This window comes from Drosophila elegans, unplaced genomic scaffold (assembly GCF_018152505.1).
Source record: "Drosophila elegans isolate 14027-0461.03 unplaced genomic scaffold, ASM1815250v1 contig_149, whole genome shotgun sequence".
Taxonomy (NCBI): Eukaryota; Metazoa; Arthropoda; class Insecta; order Diptera; family Drosophilidae; genus Drosophila; species Drosophila elegans.
The window spans coordinates 2359451-2381517 of NW_024545513.1; the positions used below are offsets into that span (position 1 = coordinate 2359451).

Below are 22067 nucleotides of genomic sequence, written 5' to 3' on the forward strand. Positions count from 1 at the left end.
TCTATTGTTCTTATAATTTAATGAAATAATTGCCCTTTTCTACAGTTACAAATACTTTGAGCGTTCGCGACCAACCAAGAGTGCAAGTGCCGAGGATGTGGAAGACCCAACCGAGGACGAAGAGGAAGAGTACGAGGACGAGCAAAAGGAAAATGTTACGGTACAGAGCAAACAAACCACAAACACACGTAAATACGCGAGCATCGGCCGCAGAACAACCACCACCACAACAGCAACACCAGAAACTACAACAACAACAACCGCCGGCACTGAGACTGCCAAGGCCAGCACAACCACCACCACCAACAACAACAAGAACCACTACAATAGCAGCAATAACAACAACAATGTGAAACTGAATAACCTAATACCAACAGAAGAGAACATCACAGCAACACCAAGCACCACTGCTCAATCCGAAACCACCACCACCACAACCACAACTAACGAAACCACTGAACCAAATGAAAGCACCTCAACCACCACCACATCCATAACTAACAACCTGCATACCACCACCACACCCACACCAATTGCAGCATCCACTGTCCCGACAACAACCAACAATGGCCTTAGCTCAGACTCTCTGCTAGCCACCGAGCTGAGCGAAGCCTCACCCACCCTCCTTCCTTCCGATCCTGACTTAGCAACGACAACAACAACAACCACAACAACAACGGAACCCGAACTGGACACCACAACAACAACCACACCGAAAACAACAACAACCACAACCACGGGCAACAGCGAACTGAATGACGTAAACAACGTGGACGAGGACAGTGAGGTAACAAAAACTAAGACCCAGTACAAGTATGCAACCACCAACCGTCGACGCATAACCACAACAACAACAACCACCAACAACAACAATGCAGAAGCAGCGAACGATGCTAGTCCAACAACAAACGGTTTGAGTAGTTTAAATAGAATTAGAACCAATCCGGGCAGAAGGCAACCCCAACCACAAGAACAGACCCAAACAACAACCACCGAACCAAACCTTTCTAGTCCCAGACCCTTTGGTTATCCCCGACGACGCACTCGACCTACACCCAGCACTAGCACCACCACCACTGTCCCCCAAACCGATAACGATAATGATAACAATACCAATAACGATAACGAAACCGATGAAGTTGCGCAAGTAGTGAAGAAGACACGACTATCTCCAGGGGATAGGTCCAAGGTGAGTGCCAGTCTTCCACCAACAGCAACCACAACAGCAATCAACACACGAACCAAAACCTCCTCACTGCACCACCAAGAATCCCAAGTAGATGTAGCTAACGGTAACGGTGGCAATAGCTTAAGGCATGAAGTAGTAGTTAGCTCTAGTTTAAGTCAATCCCAAAACCACAACATCGATAGCGATGTATCCAGCACCACCACCACCGAACCGCACGTCAAGTACACTTGGCGCGGGGTGCGAGGTCCTACATCTAGGCGTACAGTGGTTCCCAATTCTCTAGCTACCGGTGACGATAAGGACTCACGTCGCTTTGCCGGCAAGCAGTTGAACGCGGAATCAAATGTGGAAGAGGACCTTCCCACCACCACCAAGTTTCGCAGTCGTCGTTTAAATTCCGCCGAAGAAGAGTCCGAAGTGGCATTGGAGGGGCAAACGGAAACGACATCGCATGGTTCCCGCAGTTACCAAAGTATCCAACGCACCGCTAGCAGAGCCACCTCGGATGATTCTCAAATCCAATACAAGGCCATAACGCGCAATTCCGAAGGTGGAGCCACTCTCACTGCAGGCCGAAGTTCCAGTTTCGTAAGAAATCTGGGCGAAGCAGCCAAAACATCGTTGCCTCTGCATCAACCTGTAAGCAGAGGTGGCCAGATTGTAGAAAGCACCACCGAAGACGAAAATGTGGCTGCCGAGATAATCGATGATGAGAAGCGAGGAGAGACCAAGGCACCGGCTGGAAGTGAAATTACAGATGACAGCAACACGGCTACCGAACAGGAATCTCCGGAAATTATCACTGCAGCTGCACCATCACAGCCGGAAGTCACCACTCTGCCTTCAGAAACTTCAGATTCTAGCAGCTCAACAGAAACACCTGTTAGCAGCACCACCGAACAATCTGAGGAAAGCAGCAGCAGTTCCACAGAAATGAATTCCGTTGAAAAAGAATCTAAGGAAGCTATAGAAACCGTCAAGCTCTTAAGTTCAGACATCGACACCAAAGTATCATCGACAGAAGCTCCAATTAGCAGTACAGCTATTCAATCTGAAGACTCCAGCAGCAGTACTACCGAATCTAACTCAGAAGCTCTAGTAAAAGAAACTGCAACTGATATCAGCGAAAGCTCCACAGAATTACCTGTCAGCAGTACTGAATTACCAGAAAGCAGTAGCACTAGTACCAAAGTCGTTCCCCAAGAGGAATCCACGACAACTACAGAAAAATCAACCAGACGTTCTTTCAACCGCTTTAGCTCAACCAAAACTGAAACTGTGGCAGAAGAAGAAACAACTACCACCGCCGGCCCAAGTCGTCGTGTTATAGTGCGCACCAAAACCAGCACCACCGAAGCAGAAAGTGAAGCTCAATCGACCACAGAAGGGCCGAAAAGACGCAGTTTCTATAGAACCAGCACCACAGATGCACCTAGCAGCACCGCTGAAGTAGAAAGTGAAGCTGAAACAACCACAGAAGGACCGAAACGACGCAGTTTTTATAGAACCAGCACCACAGATGCACCTAGCAGCACCGCTGAAGCAGAAAGTGGGTCACAGTCAACTACTGAAGGACCAAAGAGACGCAACTTCTTCAGGTTTAGCACTACTGAGGCACCTAGCAGCAGCACAGAGGCACCTAGCAGTTCCACTGAACCAAAAAGTGATGACGAATTAAGTACAGAGGGTCCAACGCGTCGTTCGTTCTCTAGAAGTAGCACAACTGAAGCTTCAAGCACAGCCTCAATTGAAGATACTAATAGCAGCTTAATTGGCGTTGAGGCTGAAATAGACACAACAACCACTCGTCGATCGCTTTTCCACAATAAGACGCCGATCACCACAGAAGCCACAACAATAACAGAAGAAGCCGAAGTGAGCAGCACCACCAGACGTAGCCTCTTCCGTACCAGCAGCACCACAGAAGGCACGACAACAACCACCACTACCACCGAAAGTGAAAAGGAGAGTGAGACCACAACAGCCCTGCCAAGACGTCGTGTAATAGTCAGAGGTAGTTTTAGGCCACGCAAAGAGGGAGACCTCTCCTCTCTTCTAGCGGCAGATGCCAACAAAAGAGCCAGGAACAACCATAGCACCACGAGCACAGAAACACCTGATGGTCATTCATCTTCTTCCAAAGAAGAGGAAACAGAGCAGCAACCACAAGAACCGCAAAGAGTGGAGAAGGTATATAGTGGTCGCACTTCGTTGAATGGTGTCCGCAATCGCACCACCACAAAAATCGATAACCTGGGCAACGGAATCACCCGCACTCGCACCACCTACGTGCGAACCCTTGACGCGGGGCAAAAGGTGGTGAAGCGCATCCACACCAAAACCGTGGAGGAGAAACCAGCCGAGTATGAGTACATAATCGATGAAGTAACCCACCCACCGCCACCGAGCAGCACACCTCGCACGGTGACACGCAATCGTGGAGCCGTGCGCTTTGAGAGCAATGATCTATCTTCGCTACTGGCCTTGGACTTTTCCTCACGCAACAACCGCAAGAAACAGGACCAAACGGAAACAACGGTGACCAAAACGCGAAGACGCCTTCTCAAGAAACCCAAGGAGACCATCGAACACGAGGAGGTTGAAGAATTCGAGTATGAAGCAGGTCACGAAGTGGGTAACGAAGTGGAAGAGGCGCCACAAGTAAGCACCACAGCCAGGCCCATAATCCGTAGAACCAGACCGACGAGAGGCAGTACGACAACAACAACCACTGAAATACCAAACGAAATCGAGGCCAGCACACGCAGGGCAAGCTTTGCCTTTAAGCGCCCTACAAAGGCCAGCATAACCACTGAAGAACCAAGTACTACATCCACAGAACCCACCAGTGCCTCAGAAGCCACCCCAAGAAAAGTTCTTGCCTTTAGAAGACCCGTGAGCACAACAACCACAGCAGCTCCAATTGAAGATGAGTTTACAGAGGAAGCCATCTCATCCGCCATAGAAGCAACCACCAAAAGAGTTCTAGCCTTTAGAAGACCTGTGAGCACAACAACTACTGCAGCTCCAATTGAAGATGGGTCTACAGAGGAAGCAACCTCTTCCTCCGTAGAAGCATCCACCAGAGCATTTCTAGCCCGTAGAAGACCCGGGACCACAACAACAACCACACCAGCTTTCATTGAAGACGAATCTACTGAAGATCTGTTGGCAGCGGCCAAGGCGAAGTTTACAAACCGCCTTAGAACCAGCACCACTACGACAACAACCACTACGGAGGCAACAACAACAACCACCACCGAAGAAGATTTAGGCGATCTTAAAGTACAGCTTAGCAATGCGATCAACCGCTTCCAATCAGAGAACAAATTGGAAAGCCAGACAATCACCAAGGAAAGTGAAACCTCAGAAGACGAAGGCGATGAAAAGCTTTCTCTGCCGATTTATCATAGAAGAAAGTACTATCAGTATGTGAAGGATTCACCCATCACCTACATTGACAAGTCCCCCGCACCACCAGATATTGAGAGTGTTACTGTGAACATTAAACAGCAAATCCATGATGTTTTCAATGTGAGTGAAAATGAGACGCCAACTAATACCTTGGTTGATGAGGGCGAAGGCGATGACCATCGCCAGGCGATGGAGCAGGCCAAGGAAATCAATGCCGAACTCGGTCATTTTTTATTGAAAACCCCCGGGTCAAAGTAGGTCACCCGGGGGCAAAGTTGGTCGAATTAGGAGAGGAAACCCTAGATGATGATGAGATAACCACTGTCATCGATGATGATGATGATGAAGATGGTGTGGTTACCGAGGTGAAAACAAAATCCCAGCGACAGGGAAAGACCTTTAAAACACTTCCATTAGCAACAGACTCGAGCAACGAGACCTCCAAGATTGTTAGCTTCTCTCTTCTCGAAGAAAAGGAGAGAGGCGAAGAAGACGCCCGAGCTTTGCGAATCTACACAAGATTAAATCGCACTCGTTTGACCCTATCCACCAGATTGCAGGAAAAGAACCAAAATTATCCATTAGATACAACCACCAGAAGAAGCTACAGTGTTCCCCAGCGCTTCCGTGTTCGCTCAACCACGCCCACACCTTCGGCAACAGAATATAGTGAAGAAGACGATGAAGAAACGAACGAGAAACCACTGGAAGAATTATCCACCAGTTCCCAAAGAACCACCACCAGAAGAGTGTTCACCCCCAGAAGACCTGTCAATGCAGTGGAGCAGCCAAATTCTTCTGATACCCGTAAGTTTTTAATTTTTGTTTTATATTTATATTTATAAAACATTTTCAGCAGTAAAAAAATTGTTTTTTTTTTTTAATTATTATATTAAATTCCGTTACTAAAAACAAAAGTTTTTGATAAACAATTTTTGAATGAACAAAATTAAAAAAAATGTTTGAAAACTTTATGCCAATTTATAATTGCAACAAAAGTTTTGATCAAGCAAACTAATTAAAACACTTTTAATGTATTTTAGATAACGACAACGAAGATGACTTAAAGGTGAAATCAACTACAAGACGCACCTTTGCTGGTTTAAATAGATTAAGAGGTAGGGGAAGCACCACCACAACCACCGCCACAGAGGAAGCCACGGATTCAACCACCGAGGCTGCAACCACAAAAGCCAGAAGCACAAGGCAACCTTATGTGGGCATCAATCGCAGGGTTACGACTTCTACCACAACTGAAAAGCCAGAGGAAAATGAAAGTGATAATAAGGAAAATGAAGATGCAGATGAAGAATCAACCGAGGCCGCAATTACATCAGCCAAAAGCACAAGGCAACCTTATATCGGCATAAATCGAAGGTTTTCAACTTCGACAACCACAACATCCACAGAAAAGTCAGCGGAAAACGAAGTTGAAAATGAAGATGAAGAATCAACCACCATAATTTCTGAAAAGCATGTAAACGACGATATTGAAGAAAATAAGGTGGAAATTAAAATAACGGAGGAAAAAACAGAGAAGAAAGCTTCCGAAGAGGCTGAAGACAGCACCGAAGAACCCGAATTGGAGGCCCATATAGACGATGACAATGAGATTCCGCTGCAAGAGAGTGGTTCTAGTACAGAAGTCACTTCAACAACAACAACGACGACCACTATTAAGCCAGCAAGCACCACAACACGTCGGCAGTTGGTAATTCGTCGCCGTTTTAATGGCACTATTATAACAACAACAACTGGTGCCCCAGTTGCCGATGATAATCTGGAGAATGAGATCGATCCAAATGATACGGAGAGCTCAACACCAAAGGCGGTAACAACTCCACCAAGGCGGCAACTTTTGATACGCCGACGTTTCAATGCGACGACGACGACGACCGCAAATCCCAGTGCCGACAATGAAATAGATCAGGGCGAGGTAGTTACAGCGAAAACAGTAACAGCAACCACACGACGAACGCTTCTATCACGTCGCCGTTTCAATGCGACATCAGCCATCCCAACAACAACAAGCACGACGGGATCAACGAACGGCGACGAGATTAGCACACGTCGCCCGTACGCGGCCTTGAACCGCTCACGTAATCGCTTCACAACACCACGAACAACAACCACCGACGGTGGGGCTAATGACGACAGCGACAACGATGATGATGGTGATGATGATGAAGAAGAGCAGGTGGCACCGCCACGTGCTGTCTTTCTTCAAACAAACCGCCATCGAGCTCTCCAACCCACTCTTGAAGAAGTTGAGGAGGTACCGGCACGCAAACCACCCAACTTTGGAGCTCGTCGCACCACCGCAACACCACTGAGAATCAGCTCCAGTACAAGCCGCAATCTTGTGGCAATCAATAGAAATTTGTACCACCGGGCGGAGTCTGATGATGAGGATCAGGATGAGGAGGAACCTCAAGAAGAAGAAGAGGATGAAAACGAGGAAGGGTTGGATGATCAAGAAGAATCTTTAGATTCACAAGTCACAAGCACCACTGCACGTTCACGACTAAGTCAACTGCTTGCCAACAGGCAAAGACAACCACTCAGGACAACCACCCAAAAAACGACCGAGACAAAAACAACTGACTTGGACAACGAAGAGGATGGGAAAGAAAAGGATGAAGAAGATGACGATAGCTCCGTTGAGGTATCGAACACTAACCACACACTAAACAAGAACAATACTTTGGGGGGAGGCACTACTAACATTAACAATCTTACTAACCGTAGCACCGCACTGAATGTAGCTAGTCAACGTAGTAACAGCACCGTAGCCAATTATATTAATCGATTCAAGTCAAACAGTTTCACAAACAACAACAAACCAGTCACAGTCAAAGCTAATCTTAAGGCAGAGAGTTCAGATAATGATAACGATGATGATGGAGATGATAATGATAATGATAACGAAAATGAAAACGATGATGATAATAATGATGCTAGTCTAGAAAGTGAGGGGGAGAAGAAAGCGAATGGGGCTGGTTTGAATGCCTTAGGTAATGATGTTAATTCCACACGACGCTTTCAGAATCGTTATCAATTGAGCCGCACCAGAGGCAGCACCACCACCACTACCAACACCACAACAACAACAACAACCACACAAGAACAGCCCCCAAAATCAACAACAACAACAACCACCGCCAGACGATTGGCTTTTGGGGGCCGTCAACGCGCCCAGGTAACTAAACTAACCCTAGTCGATGAGCAGACTGAAGAGACCGAGACTAAGGGTGATGCCCACAAACAAGAAGAAGAAGAAGGAAAGGAGGAAGAAGAAGACTCCGCAGCAAGCACAACAACAACAACAACCACCAGCAGACCAACACCAAAGCGCATACGTGTGCTGAAATTCCGCAGACCATTGAATAGCAATAGCAATAATAGTACCACCGTAGATAGCACCACTAATAGCGCCACTGACACTAACCCAGACAAGAACAACAACAACACAACCACACCAACAACAACAACAATAAGCCAAAGCATCAACAGCACTAGCACCTCCGGCAACAAGCGTTTCCGCAAGATTGTGCGCAAATTGAGGCCTGTCGACTCAAGTACCGCCGCCAGTGTGGATAATTCCGATGAAACCACCCGTAAACCTTTCGTTCCCAGCCACACCAGATTCACGGATCAGGAAAATGATCTCGTAAATCTTCGCCAGCGGATCAAAGAGCAGCAGGCACGAGGTGAGCCACAAGATGGAGTGATCAGCAATCGATTTAAGACCTTGGGTCAGAAGGACGATCAGGATGTTTCGGAATTGCAAAAGTTGAGGGAGAAAGTGAAGGCCGAGCAGGCGCGGGGAGATGGTGAACAAGGCGTGATTAACGAGCGTCTGAAGAAGCTGCTAGCGGAGAAAGCCACCACCAGCACCAGTAACACTCGCCGCGGTGAAGAATCTTCGCCCGAAGACGACTCTTCATCTGGCGTTTCCTCTCCAAAGCCCTTCTTTAAACGCAAGCTTGTGGCCCGTAGACCATATACACCACCCTCGGCCAGTGGTGGCACCACCAAGGCACCACTTGCATTCAGCACCACCCGACCCACAGCGAAGTTCGTGCGCAAGAAGAACGGCCGCTTCGATCCCTTCAACTCGAGTGTTCGCAATCGTGGCGAGGGCTTTGTGAGAAGCGATCCACGGGGATCCCGTTTGCCAGGAGCCGATCGCTTTAAGTCTCAGGGAAATGGCGAGGATGACGAGGAGCTGGAAGAACGGCGTGAACAACCAGTGCAGAATCAGTTTGCCACCACTCTGCGCAGACCTTTTGTGCCCAAGACGCGACCAGTGTTGGACAAATCGAAGCCACAGCAGGAAGATGAGGCAGAGGAGAGTGAAGAGGAGGACGATGAGGATGAGGAGGATTCCGAGGAAGAGGGTGATGAAGAGGAGGATGAAGACGACGCAGAAGAGGAGAAGAAGCCTGTTGAGGAGGAGGAGGAAGATAATGCCCAGGACAAGCCCAAGTTCAATTCCCCATACAGGCCCAAGGATAACCGAGCTCCACCGGGCAGTCGTCCCAACTTTGGAGCCACCGGAAGTGCTGGCACCGCCGCACCACAAGCACCCACCGCCCCCGGCAATGTGCCCTTCAATCCACGCAATCGTCCATCAAGCTCCACGAATGCCAATCGCTTCGGCAGCACAAAGCGACCCCGAGTGATCAACCGACCACCAGGAGTGGCCTCACCCAACTTAACGCTGAAACCCGTGGCCGTAGATTACGAGCGCACCACACCGCTGACACCACTGAAACCGGCACCATTTATACCCAGTAATAACAGGAGCTACGAGAGGAAGTACACGGGTCCCTCCACAGAGGCCAGCGAAACTGCCAGCGAGAATTCGCTGATTGAAGACCTGAATATCGATGCACTGAATGCGAGGAACAAGAAGATCTTTGACAAACACAGCAAGAAGCATCCGGCCCTGAAGCCCAAGGTGGTTAAGGTGGAATCGGAGACGGGAACGGAGGTGGAAAGCGGTAGTACAGAGGTGGCGGTGGAAGAAGAGACCACCGTGGAGCAGGGCTTTGTGACCACCACACCCAGTACACCACCACCATCACCAGCACCACCCAGCACACCACAGTCAGACACAGCCACAGAACCCACCACCAACACGCCACCAGAAACTGAAACTGTAACCGAAACTGAAACAGCGACCAATGCTAATGAAGCCACTTCCATCAATTCACAGGATCAAACCATCTCGAGCACCACCCAAGCACCGCCGCCGGCCACCACATTGCTGCATGTGTTCACCCTAATCGAGGGGGAGAGCCAGCAGGAGGAGGAGCCGACGACGAGAAGGCCGCCGCCAACGTCGGCCCAACGACTCCATCCCACCATTCAAACGGAGGTGGTGCCCAAGCACAAGCTGATCGAGATCAATCGCATTGTGGAGATCAACTCCAAGCAGGCCAAGGCCGCTCAGCGCAAGTCAAAGGCAAATCAGGACTTTGGCACACTGCGCGTGGAGTCGCTGCCCCATGTGGAGCAGCTGGGCGAGATCAGTGTGGTGAAGTATGTGCATCTGGTGGACGGCAGTGACATTCAGATCAACGATGGCCACAGCACAGTGGCCGATTACACGCCCACCGAACCCAGCATCTCGTCAGCATCAGCTGCTGCCTCCGCACCTGTAAGAAATTCAGTACCCGAAGCCGAAGAAGGAGGAGGTGACGCCACCGATCGCAATGGCAAGTCCCTGGTTCCCGAAGTCCTGACTGCTGCTTTGGAGACCTCAACCATTTCGCTGGAAGGACTATTCGATTCGGCCCGCAAGGGCAAACAACTGAACAGCAATAGCATTGTCGGCGAAACGGAGGAGAGCACCACCATCAGCAGTAGCAGTGGCAGCGACACCACCGCCACCACACCGGCCCCCACTTACGTAAGACCCATTGTACCCCTCCTACGACCCGAGTCGAATGAGTCCTCGCCCCTGGTCATTTCGATAGCCAATCTCGATCAGGTGATACTCAGCAAGGTGCAAAAGTCGCTGGCCGAGAACAGTCCAGAAACCACTGTCGCACCCGAAGTTCCCAGCGATTCGAATTCAGCCTTCTCAGTGCGCCAGCCGCTGGTGGTGCAGGCCCCTAACACTCAAGATCAAACCATCGATGGTGCTATTAGTGTGAACCCTGAAAGAGTTGTACTACAAGAAACAACCACAGGGCCAGAAGACGATCAGGTGCCTGTTGAAGAAACCACAATCTTTGACATTGAAAGCGCCACAGAGTCACAAGTTAATACACAAACAACAACACCCACCAAAACTGAAACAATAACAGCCATGCCAATTGGTGCTGTTATTATGGGTCAGCTTGGTCTAAGCACACAAATAACAACCACCGCAGATAATGACAGCCAACAAATTAATACTCAAACAACAAGCACAATTAGCTCCAAAGCTATTGGTGGTAACACAACAACAACAACCACCGCAGACAACAACCACCAAGAAAATACTCAAACAAGAAGCACAACAAGCACCAGTGGCGCTATTAGTTCCCAAGTCATTGGTAGTAACAACAACCTAAGCACACAAACAATAGTCACAAACAATAGTCCCGAAAATACCCAAACAACTACCACAGTTAGTGGGGCTATTGGTGGCAGCATTGATCTGAACACACAAACAACAACCACCCAAAACACAACCACCACTGTGGGCAGAAAAGTTAGCGAGGCAGTAAGCTTTAGTTCCGAGACGCATGTTGTGCATCGCAAAAAGACGGGGCGCAAGGGGCGTGGCCGACGCCTGCGCAAGACAACAACGACAACAACAACCACCACAGAGACGCCAACCACGGTGGAGGCGACATTTGATGACACCACCACAGTGTTGCCGGAATAGGTCACAAAAACCCAAAAAGAAAAAAAAAACAAAAAACAGAAATTCAGCGTAGTTAGTTATTTCTAGTCTTAGCCTTTATCCAGAGAAGAGAATCTTCTGCGAGCTTAACCCTTTTGTTGCCGAACCGTAGATAATTGGCTGCGTTGCTTTGGCTTTACAACAACAACGGCAAACAAAATGAAGTAAACAACCATTTCGGCTGCTTAAATACTCTTTCCAAATTTTCCAGTGCTGCTGCTTTTAATTTGAATACTCTACTATATATATATATATATTTTTTTTTTTTTGCTATGTAAATTATTTAAACAATTCGTATTCTTCAAGCTGCCATACCTAAACAACAACAACAACACACATAAACATACACATATACATCCACTCACACACATTCGTTCACATATGCAGATGCGAAAAGTCTTTCCTTGGTTCACAAATATATAGAAATTCTAGAAACCTAGAAGTCTATGTCTAGACAAGCGTAAGCAACGACCCACAGTGGATACAATCTTGATCAACTTGAAATAACTTTAAATGGCTTTTATACCAGGCGCAGTTCTCTCTTAATTCTGTCTTCTCTTCCTTAATAATTTTTTTTCACTCTTTCCCTCTCTCTATCCGAAATACTTTAAGTCTAGCTTTAGTTGTAAAATATTTATGCACAACAATAAAATAATGAACAAAAAGAAACAACCCATACAAATTATTTTTGCCACAACAGAACACAAAAACCTACCCCACCCTTTAACGCCCCGAAATCTGCCAATGTATATATAATACATTTATATAGGAAAAGAAATTGGGAAAATCTTGTACATAAGTTCGTCAAAACATTTATTTTATAAAAATATATTTTCTTGTTTTCAGTACACTCACATATTCTTTATTTCATATACATTTACAAATATGTCTTAGTAGAAAGTTGAAATTAGTTTATTTACTTTTTGATTGGGGCTTAAAAATGAGGAATTAGGAATAACTTAAAAACTTGTCACATTAGTCAATTATATAATTTTGTTGGTATGTGATGTAGGGACTTTTACTTTTAAATATTTTTAAGCTATTTTATTAAAGCCACATATTTTCAATTTTTTTCTCAGGGATTTTAAATTGCTTGCAAGCTATTCACAAATCAGTTTCTTACCTCTATAATTGTCTTTAATTTGCAAAAACTACTCTTAAATAATCGGCATTTATTTCTACAGTTTCTTGTAAATTAACTGACATATTTTTTCTCGAATATCAAAGGTTACAGAAAATTATTGTTCAATTCTTCTGCATGTCTTGAGCAATTATAAATGCATTTATTTCCCCTGCCATCTCGCTTTGCGATGCTCTTTCAAAAGTCACTTGTAGAATCGCTTGTTATTTGCTTAGTCATTAGTCTGGGCTTTGTGCCTTTGTTAAATGTCAGCTTGGCCTTTTTTTTTTGTTTTTTGTATGAAGCGGTTATTACCAGATGCCTATTCATAAGTACATATGGTATGCACTGAGTCTGCATGTACTATGATACAAGCCTGTCTGGATAATCGGTTTCAACTTTCGATGGGTCCGCAAGATGTGCAAAGTCAGCAAGTCGGGAAAAGCAGCATAAAATAAAAACGAGTTCAGCTAAAACAATTTGCAAATTGCTGAGAGAGAGAGGTACGCCGCAGACGAGACATGTTTCATAATCGCCAGCTAGTCAGTGCTCCTCGCAACGATAATTGCCAAAAGTCAAATCACGCGCCGCATAACAAATACGACGACAAACTTACAGGCCGACACAAAAAAATCAGGTTGACAGAAACGTCGACGTCGTTAACGGATCAACAGTTTTTCGTTTTGTTTTCGTTTTTTGTGAAGTGGGCTCAGAGATTTTTCCTTTCAAAGTGCCCGTGAAAAATCCCATTTCAAAATAATAAAAAGCTCTGCACAAAGCAAACAAAAGCGCGGACAATAAAAAGAAGCCATAAAAGAAGATCAAAGGTGTTGCACTCAGGGTAACAGGCTTTTGTCATCATCAACACTTTGTTGAAGAGTGCAGACAAAACGTAAATAATAGGGAGTGTTTACACAGAAAAAGAGGTTAACGTAACGGATCCAAAGATATCATATAGGTGTGGATAGGATAGGTGTGACCACTTCAAAAGGCCATTTGTAATTTTCTATTTTTAAATTGGTTAATAAAAGAATTTATTTAATTTTGAGGAAGTATAAAAAGCAACTGATTGCTGTAGAATTTACTAAGTTTTTTAAAAAGTATTTTTAAATTTTAACGAATAAAAATTTCAAACCAGTAGATTTATTAACAGTGAAAAACTTTATATTTTTTAATTGGTTTATAAAAGAAATTTGTTAATTTTTTTAATGTATATTGAAGACTTGTTTGCTCATGATTTAACTAAGTTTTAAAAAGTATATTTTTAAATTTTAGTGTGTAAGCTTCATCAAGCTTAATAAAGTCAGGGTAAAACGTTAAAATATTTACTAAAATGTAAATGTGGAAATGAAATCTTTTTTTAAATTTGTTAATTTTTTGGAAGTATAAAAAAACCTGTTTGCTGAAGATTTTACATTTGTTTGCAAAAACTAATGAAAACATAATGATACTTGATTTTAATTTCAATAAATTCCAATACTAAAATATTTACTAAAAGGGTCACCCTTTCCTCTTTTTTTTTTAAATTGCCCTTGAAACGCTGCTTTCCCTTGGCGCGTTCGTGTCTTAAGTCTTTCGTTGGCCACTTTCACAACACTTCCCATCGAGAAGCCAGAAAATCCGCAGACGACGCCCTGCACGCATCATCAGTCTCAGTCCCATCGAGCTGACCAACTACTGGCTTGCACAATAATTAATTTAAAGCCCAACCAGTTTGCAGTGGTCAAAAAAACAAAAAACAACAAACCGAAAACAAGCAAACCGCGTGCGCATCTGCCAAAGAGAAGAAAAATTCATGAGGGGGATGGGGAGTTGGGGGAATTCGGATTATGCAATCACATTGGCATGCAGTTATTGGCTTGCCAAATACCATAAATTTCAGGCAGATAAACAGGCTTCGATCTGCGAATAGAAGAAGCCCATCAGCGTTATGTAAATACCCCACCCCGCCCCTCTCCCTTTCCGTTTCGGTCCATTCATATATTCATTGTCTTTTTGAAGGTGTGTGCGACATTGACATCAAAAATCTACTCGCCAGCAACTCTCTCTCAGCATTTTTTCCACAGTCTAACTTCTGTGAATGGAACTTACAGAGGCTACAATACTTTATTTCTAGAGAAAGAGTGTCTAAATATATTTTTTAAACATTTTTTATGAGAAAGTTTTTAAGGACTTTTAGCTGTTTTTTTAATACAGTTTTAATTTTACTTAAAAAATTATTTTTTTTCGATATAAGAGTTCGTTTAATAGTTAGTTTACTAATCAAAGTTTTACCTAAGTATTTGAGAAAAGAAGTTGAAAGTCACTTAATTTGGGTTAGAGAAAGTTCAAAATAAATTAATGTAAACTCTTGAACACTCTAAATCTTAAACAATATTTTACTCTATATAATTGTTCAGTTTTGCATAATTATAGTAAGTTCCAATCATAGAAGCTGGATTGTGTAGCTGCTTTCAATGTTAACCAGATTGGTGGACAAAGCAAAACTAGCACAAAATAATAGCCGAGCAGGTAACTTGTTATTTATTTTGCACTCGAACGTCCTTCAATTAAAATGCCTGACTGCATTTTTGCGGTTGTTGCTCCACTTATCTTGGTCAACTTGATCTTGTCGAGATGTCGAGAGAAAGCTCCTTTAGAAGGGTTTCTTTTCCCTTTTTCAAAACCCCAATCCAATAGAAAAAAAACACAAAAACACACAAACCCCAAAACAGTACTAATTTATTTAATGCTTATGTAGATTTCTTTTCTTTTTTATGTAGATTTGTTACGTATATTTTAACATGGTATTTTAAAAATATTATTATGATTTATTATTGTTATAGAACAGCATGTAGCGCGCTTTTGAATTGTTGTTGACTACACACACACAAATCGCCAGGAAAACGCACAAATTTTACAAAGCGAGTTGCAAAGAAAAATTATGAAAAGAAGAATATACTCTATATATAATTTCACTGAATGCTAAATTGAGTGTTGTTTTCTGTGTAATTTCATGTACTGTGAACTATGGACTATCGACTACCGACTGACAGCTGCGCCAACCGACGACTGGCAGCGTTTCGCGGCGACCGGTGTTGAGTGTCCGCCGGCGGATTATCAACTCGCCGACTTCGTCGTTGGCAGCGGCTGAAGTCACCACACAGCAGCCTGCAGAACCGCCAACGACCTCCAAATACAACCGACTGCGCAGCAGACCCTCAGCAGCAGCAGCAGCGGCAGCAGCAACAACAACAACCGCAGCAGCAGTAACTACGGTTTTGCCAACAGCAACATCTGTTGCTGGCGGGAGAACCAGCAGCAACATCTATCTGAACAAGCTGAAAGGCAAGAGCGGAGCAACAGCAGCAACAGCAGCATCCGGCGAGTCAGCAACGCTGACGCCAGCAACTAGCAGCACCAACAGCAACAGCAACATAAGCAGCAGCAACATCAGCAGCAATGACATCACACAAAAGCAACACAAGTTCCAGCCAGCCAGCTTCGCGCTGCGACGCCAATTTCAAACGCGTCGGCTGACAACCTTCGCGCCGGCGGCCAACGGCGATGAGAGCGGTAAGCACACTTGAAAAAAATATCATACCAATGACCCTATAATGAAAAAAGTCAGGCAACGAAAACTGCATGAATTGAAATTACACAAAAACTACTTTACGCCATTTTAAACTATTTTATTTAACATCAGTAATACCAATATAGAGCGGTAAGTACACTTGAAAAAAATAACATACCATTGACCTATAAAGAAAAAATCTGGCAGAGAAATAAATTTAAAAATAAATAACAAATAGAATGTATAATAATAAATAATATTAACAATATCAAATCAGAGTGGTAAGTGCAGTTTAAAAAAGTATTTTATAAATAAATTTTAAAAAAAATGTAATTGCAAACATTTATAAAATTTAAAATAAGCCTCCTTCTTTAAGCCTTTTAATTATTTATTATTTATTTTTTTTATTATTTACTAATCATTAAGATCCTTTCTAAAATCAACCATAAATTCTTTTTGGCTGTGCATAGGCCAAAGTGTTTTCAACTCTCTCTACTCATATTTCTTAGGGTTTCTAGTCGTGTTTTATATCTATTTTATCAAATGTTATTTAAAAGAAAGCATAAATAAGCATAAGAAAGCATTTCCCTTTCCCTGAAAAATAATTTAATGCTTTTAATTCATAAAAACAGTATGGTTTGTAGACCACTGAGATCCCACACTTAAAATTTATTTTGCATATAATATTTTGACAAGCCCAGAAAAAATGTCTTAAGTTGAATGACACCTACAAGTTATTTGTAATGATGCAATATCTGTTTTTGGGCGAAAGACTGATGGTTTATTTATTTTTATTTATTATTTTTATCTTTATATATATATATGATTGCTTTATTCGCTAGCCACCGATGTGCCAAGAACCCAAAATCCGCTATTCAAACGCCGCCTCACCCTGATTTCCACCACACCGCCGTCCGTTCGCACCACTAACGTGCCAAATTCTGGCCTGGAAACCACAACCACTTTGTTTTCAAGCGACGACGACGAGGATCAGGTGGCCAAGTCGAGCATCCACACCAGCCGCTTCAACCAAATTCCGGAGCAAGTGCGTCCGCGCGAGGACTACGAACTGGCATTGCCACCAGCACTACCGGCAGCACAGCAACCACTGAAGAGCACCAGCACCACGCCCGGCAGCACCGCCAGTGCACCACTGCCAGTTATTAACCAGGGCATAAGTAAGTGGTTCAAAATGTCATTTAAATGTACATACAGCTGCGGTGAAAATAATAGCACTTTTTAAATTTTTTTAAAATTTTTAAAAATCTAAAAAAAATGTATTATTTTTATATAATTAACAATTTAAATTGACTTAGATAAGCTGAACAAAAAAAAAATTGTTTTATTTTGTTAAGTAATAAGTAAGCTTAATCAGAAAATACAAAAAAAATTATGTTGTGCTTTAACATTAAATTTAATTTTAAATTTAATTTTCATTTATTAAAATCAACTTCTAAAATAGTCAAATGATAAATAAAAAACAAATTTTATTATTTTCATATATCAAATAATTAAAATCAAAGGGAAAAATATTTAAATTGATTATGGGTTTACTATTTTTTTTCAGTGTGACAACCTTTTACATTGGTCTTTAATTTAATTTTGAGATGTTGACCTATCAGTATTAATTGATTTTTATTCACATTCTAGGACGCCAGTTGATACCACGCCCACGTCGGCCGCAGTCGACCACGGCCACGCCCACTGTGGGCTCGTCCTTGGGGTCAAGCACACCGGCTGGCCACTCCGCACCGCCCCTCTCGCGTCGCCAACAGAGTCGTCGTCGTCCGCACAAATACATCGAGGTCTACAGTCGTCCGCCGAGCAAATCGGCCGTACTAACGGCCACCTCGAGCAGTCAACTGCTGGAGGAGCCATTCCCGGTGGTGGCTGTGAATCAGGTGGCCCAACGGAGACGCAGCGGCGGCATTGGACCCAACAAAAGCGATGCCACCAACACCAAGGTCATCGTCCATGGACGCGGCATCATCGAGTGCCGGGCGCAGGGCAATTTCCCGCATCCTCTCAACTGCCGGAAGTTCATTTCGTGCGCCAAATTCGAGGAGACCGGCGGCATTGTGGGCTGGGAGTACACCTGTCCCAAGGGTTTGGCCTACGATGGCATCGGCGGGATGTGCACCTGGTCGCCATCGGATCAGCCCTGCCGGGACTAGACTGATAAAACCATATCCCCAAATCTAAATCCATTCATAAACCCACCCAACGGTCATCTGAAAACCCTTTACCCATTTACCACCATGTTGTATATGTTTTTCCCCCAATTTCCCACAATTTGTGATTAGTTCTGCTGCTGCTGCTGCTGCTGCTGGTCAAACAACGACCAAGGTCATTATGGATGCAAGATGGAAAGTTGAAATTCTACGTTAATTATTCTTATTTAAGCTTAGTGATATCTGAAACCCCATTTTTTTTGCGCCTGCCAACTCAGTAGTAAGCAAGAAATATTATTGTCTGTAGTTCATGAACCACACCCATATATATAGCGCCATATATATGTGGTTGTGCGTGTGTATGCTGTATACCATAATGGATAATATGCTTTCTTTATCAAATAAACATATCGTGTAATCCAAATGTTTTGCGTTCGATTTATGCGGTTGCCTTGGGTAAAAGTGAAATATGTAGTATATATAAATTAAATGTAATCTGTTTATATTTCAACCACTTAGGATATTTAGTTAGCATATAGTGTATACAGTTAGTTAGAATAAACGACATCATTTCGCCAGAAAAAAGCAAAATATAAAAAATACCAAAACAAAATACATTTTTTCTCAATCGATCGGCTGTTCAAAACAGCAAATGTTATGGCTATGCGTCTTTTTTTAACAAACTTACAACAAATGGACTCTTAGAATTTTGTTTTTTGACAAGTCTCCAAAATCACAAAAAAAAACACCCAAAAAATCAGTTTTTCTATCAAAACACTGGAAAGTAATAATCACAGGATGGAATGTCATACATCCGCGAATTCGCCATTAAATTGCCAATCAAATGACATTCTCAGTAAAAAATTTTTCAGATTTTGAAATTTTCTCAAAAAATGATAAAATCATAACGTTAATTTTTCACAAGTCTACTTAGAAAAATCGGTTTTTCTTATTAAAGCCAAATAAATGACTCTAAACCGATTTTAGATGGGTAATATAGGTTGCCAACAGTCACTCTTATGGCTCTACCTATAATTTTGGCCAAGTTACAACAAAAGGACGCTTTAGGAATTTTTGTATTTGTCAAATCTCCAAAAACCCGAAAAAGCACCTAAAATATCGGTTTTTGTATCAAAACCTTGGGAAAAAATGGTCACCAGATGGAATGTCATTAATCGGCGAATTCGTCATTAAATTGGCAATCAAATGGCATTCTTAGTTAAAATTTTTTCAGATTTTCAAAAATTCGCAAAAAATGATGATGACCCCCTTATCAAAAATGCGAAAATCGGCCATAAAATTAATTTTTCAAAAAATCCATTTATAAAAATCGGTTTTTGTATCAAAACAAAACTAGTTTATCTAAACCGATTGTGGAGCGTAGTGTAGGTTGCCAGCTGTACAAAACAATGACTCCTATGGCTATACGTCTAGTTTTGGACAAGTTGACCAGTCTTGAAAAACCCAAAAAAAAATATCTAGAAGATATCTTCTAGAAGTGAACACAACTCCTTTTAATATTTTTAAAAAAGCAACCATTTTTTATTGCGAGGCAAAAATAAGTTTAATTTGGACTGGATTTTCTTAGCTAACCAATGACTATATAATTTTGAATTATTTTAAAAATGCAAAGGTTTTTTTATTTTGTGAATTAAAAAACGAAGCGTATTACAGATAGTGGATGGTGTGGTGGTGCAGCTCTGCGCTGGATGGGGATGGGCTAAGTGGTTCGCTCGCGTGAGGGGTGTGCGATCTGGTTGTCATCTAGCCAACACTAGCGAACTAGTTCTAGTTCTAGTGGTGGCGGTTTGCCTGACTGGCGGCGGAGGCAGAGGACTGCCTCCATGGCTGATGCACCTGGTGGTAGCCGGACTGGGTCTGGGCGGGAGTGCTGCGACCGAAGGGGCTCTTGGAGTTCACCTGCAGCATGTAGTCGCCCTGCAGATCAAAGTCGGTGGCAATGCCCATGTAGGCCCGCTTGCCATAGCCCTTGTTCTGCTTGTACTCCTGGTACGAGCTGGCGGCCACGGCGGGGAAGTTCCGCTCGTTACCCGGACGCACTGACTCCGCGAAGTAGCGGGTGGCACGCATGGCCGCCTCCACCACATTGTCGGCACCGGGCACTCCGGTCGAGGGTCCATTGGGATAGAAGTCCACGTTGGCCAGTCGCTCGCCGGTGCCCATGCCGTAGGCCGAGGTGTGAATGGCGTCCACAAAGTCAGCATCGCCACGAGCCAAACCAGTCAGCTTCTGCTCCGGCTTGCCATAGATTTTCGAGGCGTCGAGGGCGGTGATGCGGCGCAACTTGTGTCCCGTCTGGCGGGTGAACTGCCGTCCAGCCACGCCGGCCACATGGGCAGCCGGTCCGGAGCCAATCAGATGGATGATCTCCTGGGGCACATTCACAGCATTGGTCAGCTCAACGAGACGGTTGCCCACAATCTCGCCCAGGCGCTCAATGTTCAGGGTGGCGTACTGTTCGAAGTTCTCGATGGCATCGCCCAGCTGGATGACAATGAGGTCACCAGTTTTGGTATCATCTTGTTCACCGTTCTGCTTCCTGCCGTGCGATTGCTGCTGCTCCTCGCTGCTGCTCTTCTGATGCTGCTCCTCGGATGAGGAATCGGTGGTGGGATAGGGCTGGAGGTTGTAGCGCTGCTGATAGGCATTCACCAGCTTCCTGGTGGCCTTGTGCACCTGCGAGTTGCTCTGGGGCAGGCCCTGGATGAAAATGGTGACCTCGTCATCGCCGAACTTCTGCTGGCGCTTCACCGTCTCCACCAGGCTGTTCAAGTTGAACTCGATCTTCTGGCCGCGTTCGCCCACAATGTAGCCCTTGATCTGGCTGGGCTCGGGTGTATAGTCGGGCTTGAAGACCCGGTTGAACTGGGACAAATGGTCTGGGGATTTTCCAAGAAATTACTATACAGTCTTCAAGGGAGTTAAGGCCAACTTACAGAGCTTGTCCAGCAGTGTGGCACCCTCCTCCAGGCTCATCTCCTGCAGCTTCTTCAGGGTAACCTGGTTCAGCGCCGGCAGATCCTCGATTTCCCGGGGGCTCACCCAATTGCTGGGCTGCTGCACACTGTCCAGGGAGTTGGAACGGCCACCGGACTGGGGTCCAGCCATGGCCACTGCCACAAGGCAGGCCAGCAGGCAAAGGCTGCGCAGAGGATTCATTTTGACTTCCAAGTTCGACTGTTTCAGACACCGTACCAAGTTGTACTGCATGCTTAAAGCAGCAATGCGATGGCTATTTATACCCCTTCTAGGCACAAACTATAGTATAGTGCATGCGCCGGAAGCAATTGATTCAGCAAACGATTTCTGGATCAGCACAAATATTCGATTTCGTCGAGTCAGTGCCTTTGCAACACTTCTGATGAGCTCCATCATTTTTTCCCTCGCATAAACACGGCATATATTATGATTGGGAAACTTCTTTGTGCAGCACTTACATAATGTAAACAAAAGGGGGTCTGTTTTAAAAGGGGGCTTGACAAAAGCCACGACTTGAACTCATGCTGGGGTCAAGCTTTTTGTTTATTAAAAATACTTAAACAATTTAACAGTTTTATAGTAAGCCATTACGTTAAAAATAATTAATTTCGAAGAGCTAGATTTTTCTCTTATTTAGGCACAACCCTTTCAAATATAGAAACTTATTAAAACACTTATGAAAACTGTTTTAAAATTTTGATCACTTGACTTGATTTTTG

At 44.2% G+C, this 22067-nt stretch overlaps 2 protein-coding genes across 2 annotated transcripts in view; one reads left to right on the top strand and one right to left on the bottom strand.

Moving 5' to 3' along the window:
- The window catches only part of LOC108137268 (serine-rich adhesin for platelets), a 39597-nt gene extending 20825 nt beyond the window's left edge, over positions 1-18772 (top strand). Inside the window, 6 exon segments of the mRNA XM_017258862.2 lie at positions 46-4861; positions 4969-5410; positions 5647-10520; positions 15660-16179; positions 17020-17355; positions 17828-18772. Coding sequence (XP_017114351.1) covers positions 46-4861; positions 4969-5410; positions 5647-10520; positions 15660-16179; positions 17020-17355; positions 17828-18351 — 11512 coding nt within the window. The 3' untranslated portion in view covers positions 18352-18772.
- A 1190-nt stretch (positions 18773-19962) lies between these two features.
- Positions 19963-21579, bottom strand: LOC108137265 (vitellogenin-2). The gene is made up of 2 exons (XM_017258860.2): positions 21306-21579; positions 19963-21248 (listed from the first exon to the last, which is right to left on the bottom strand). Exons 1-2 carry the CDS (start codon positions 21577-21579, stop codon positions 20143-20145), a joined length of 1380 nt encoding a protein of 459 aa, XP_017114349.1. The 3' UTR covers positions 19963-20142.
- Positions 21580-22067: the final 488 nt, after the last annotated feature.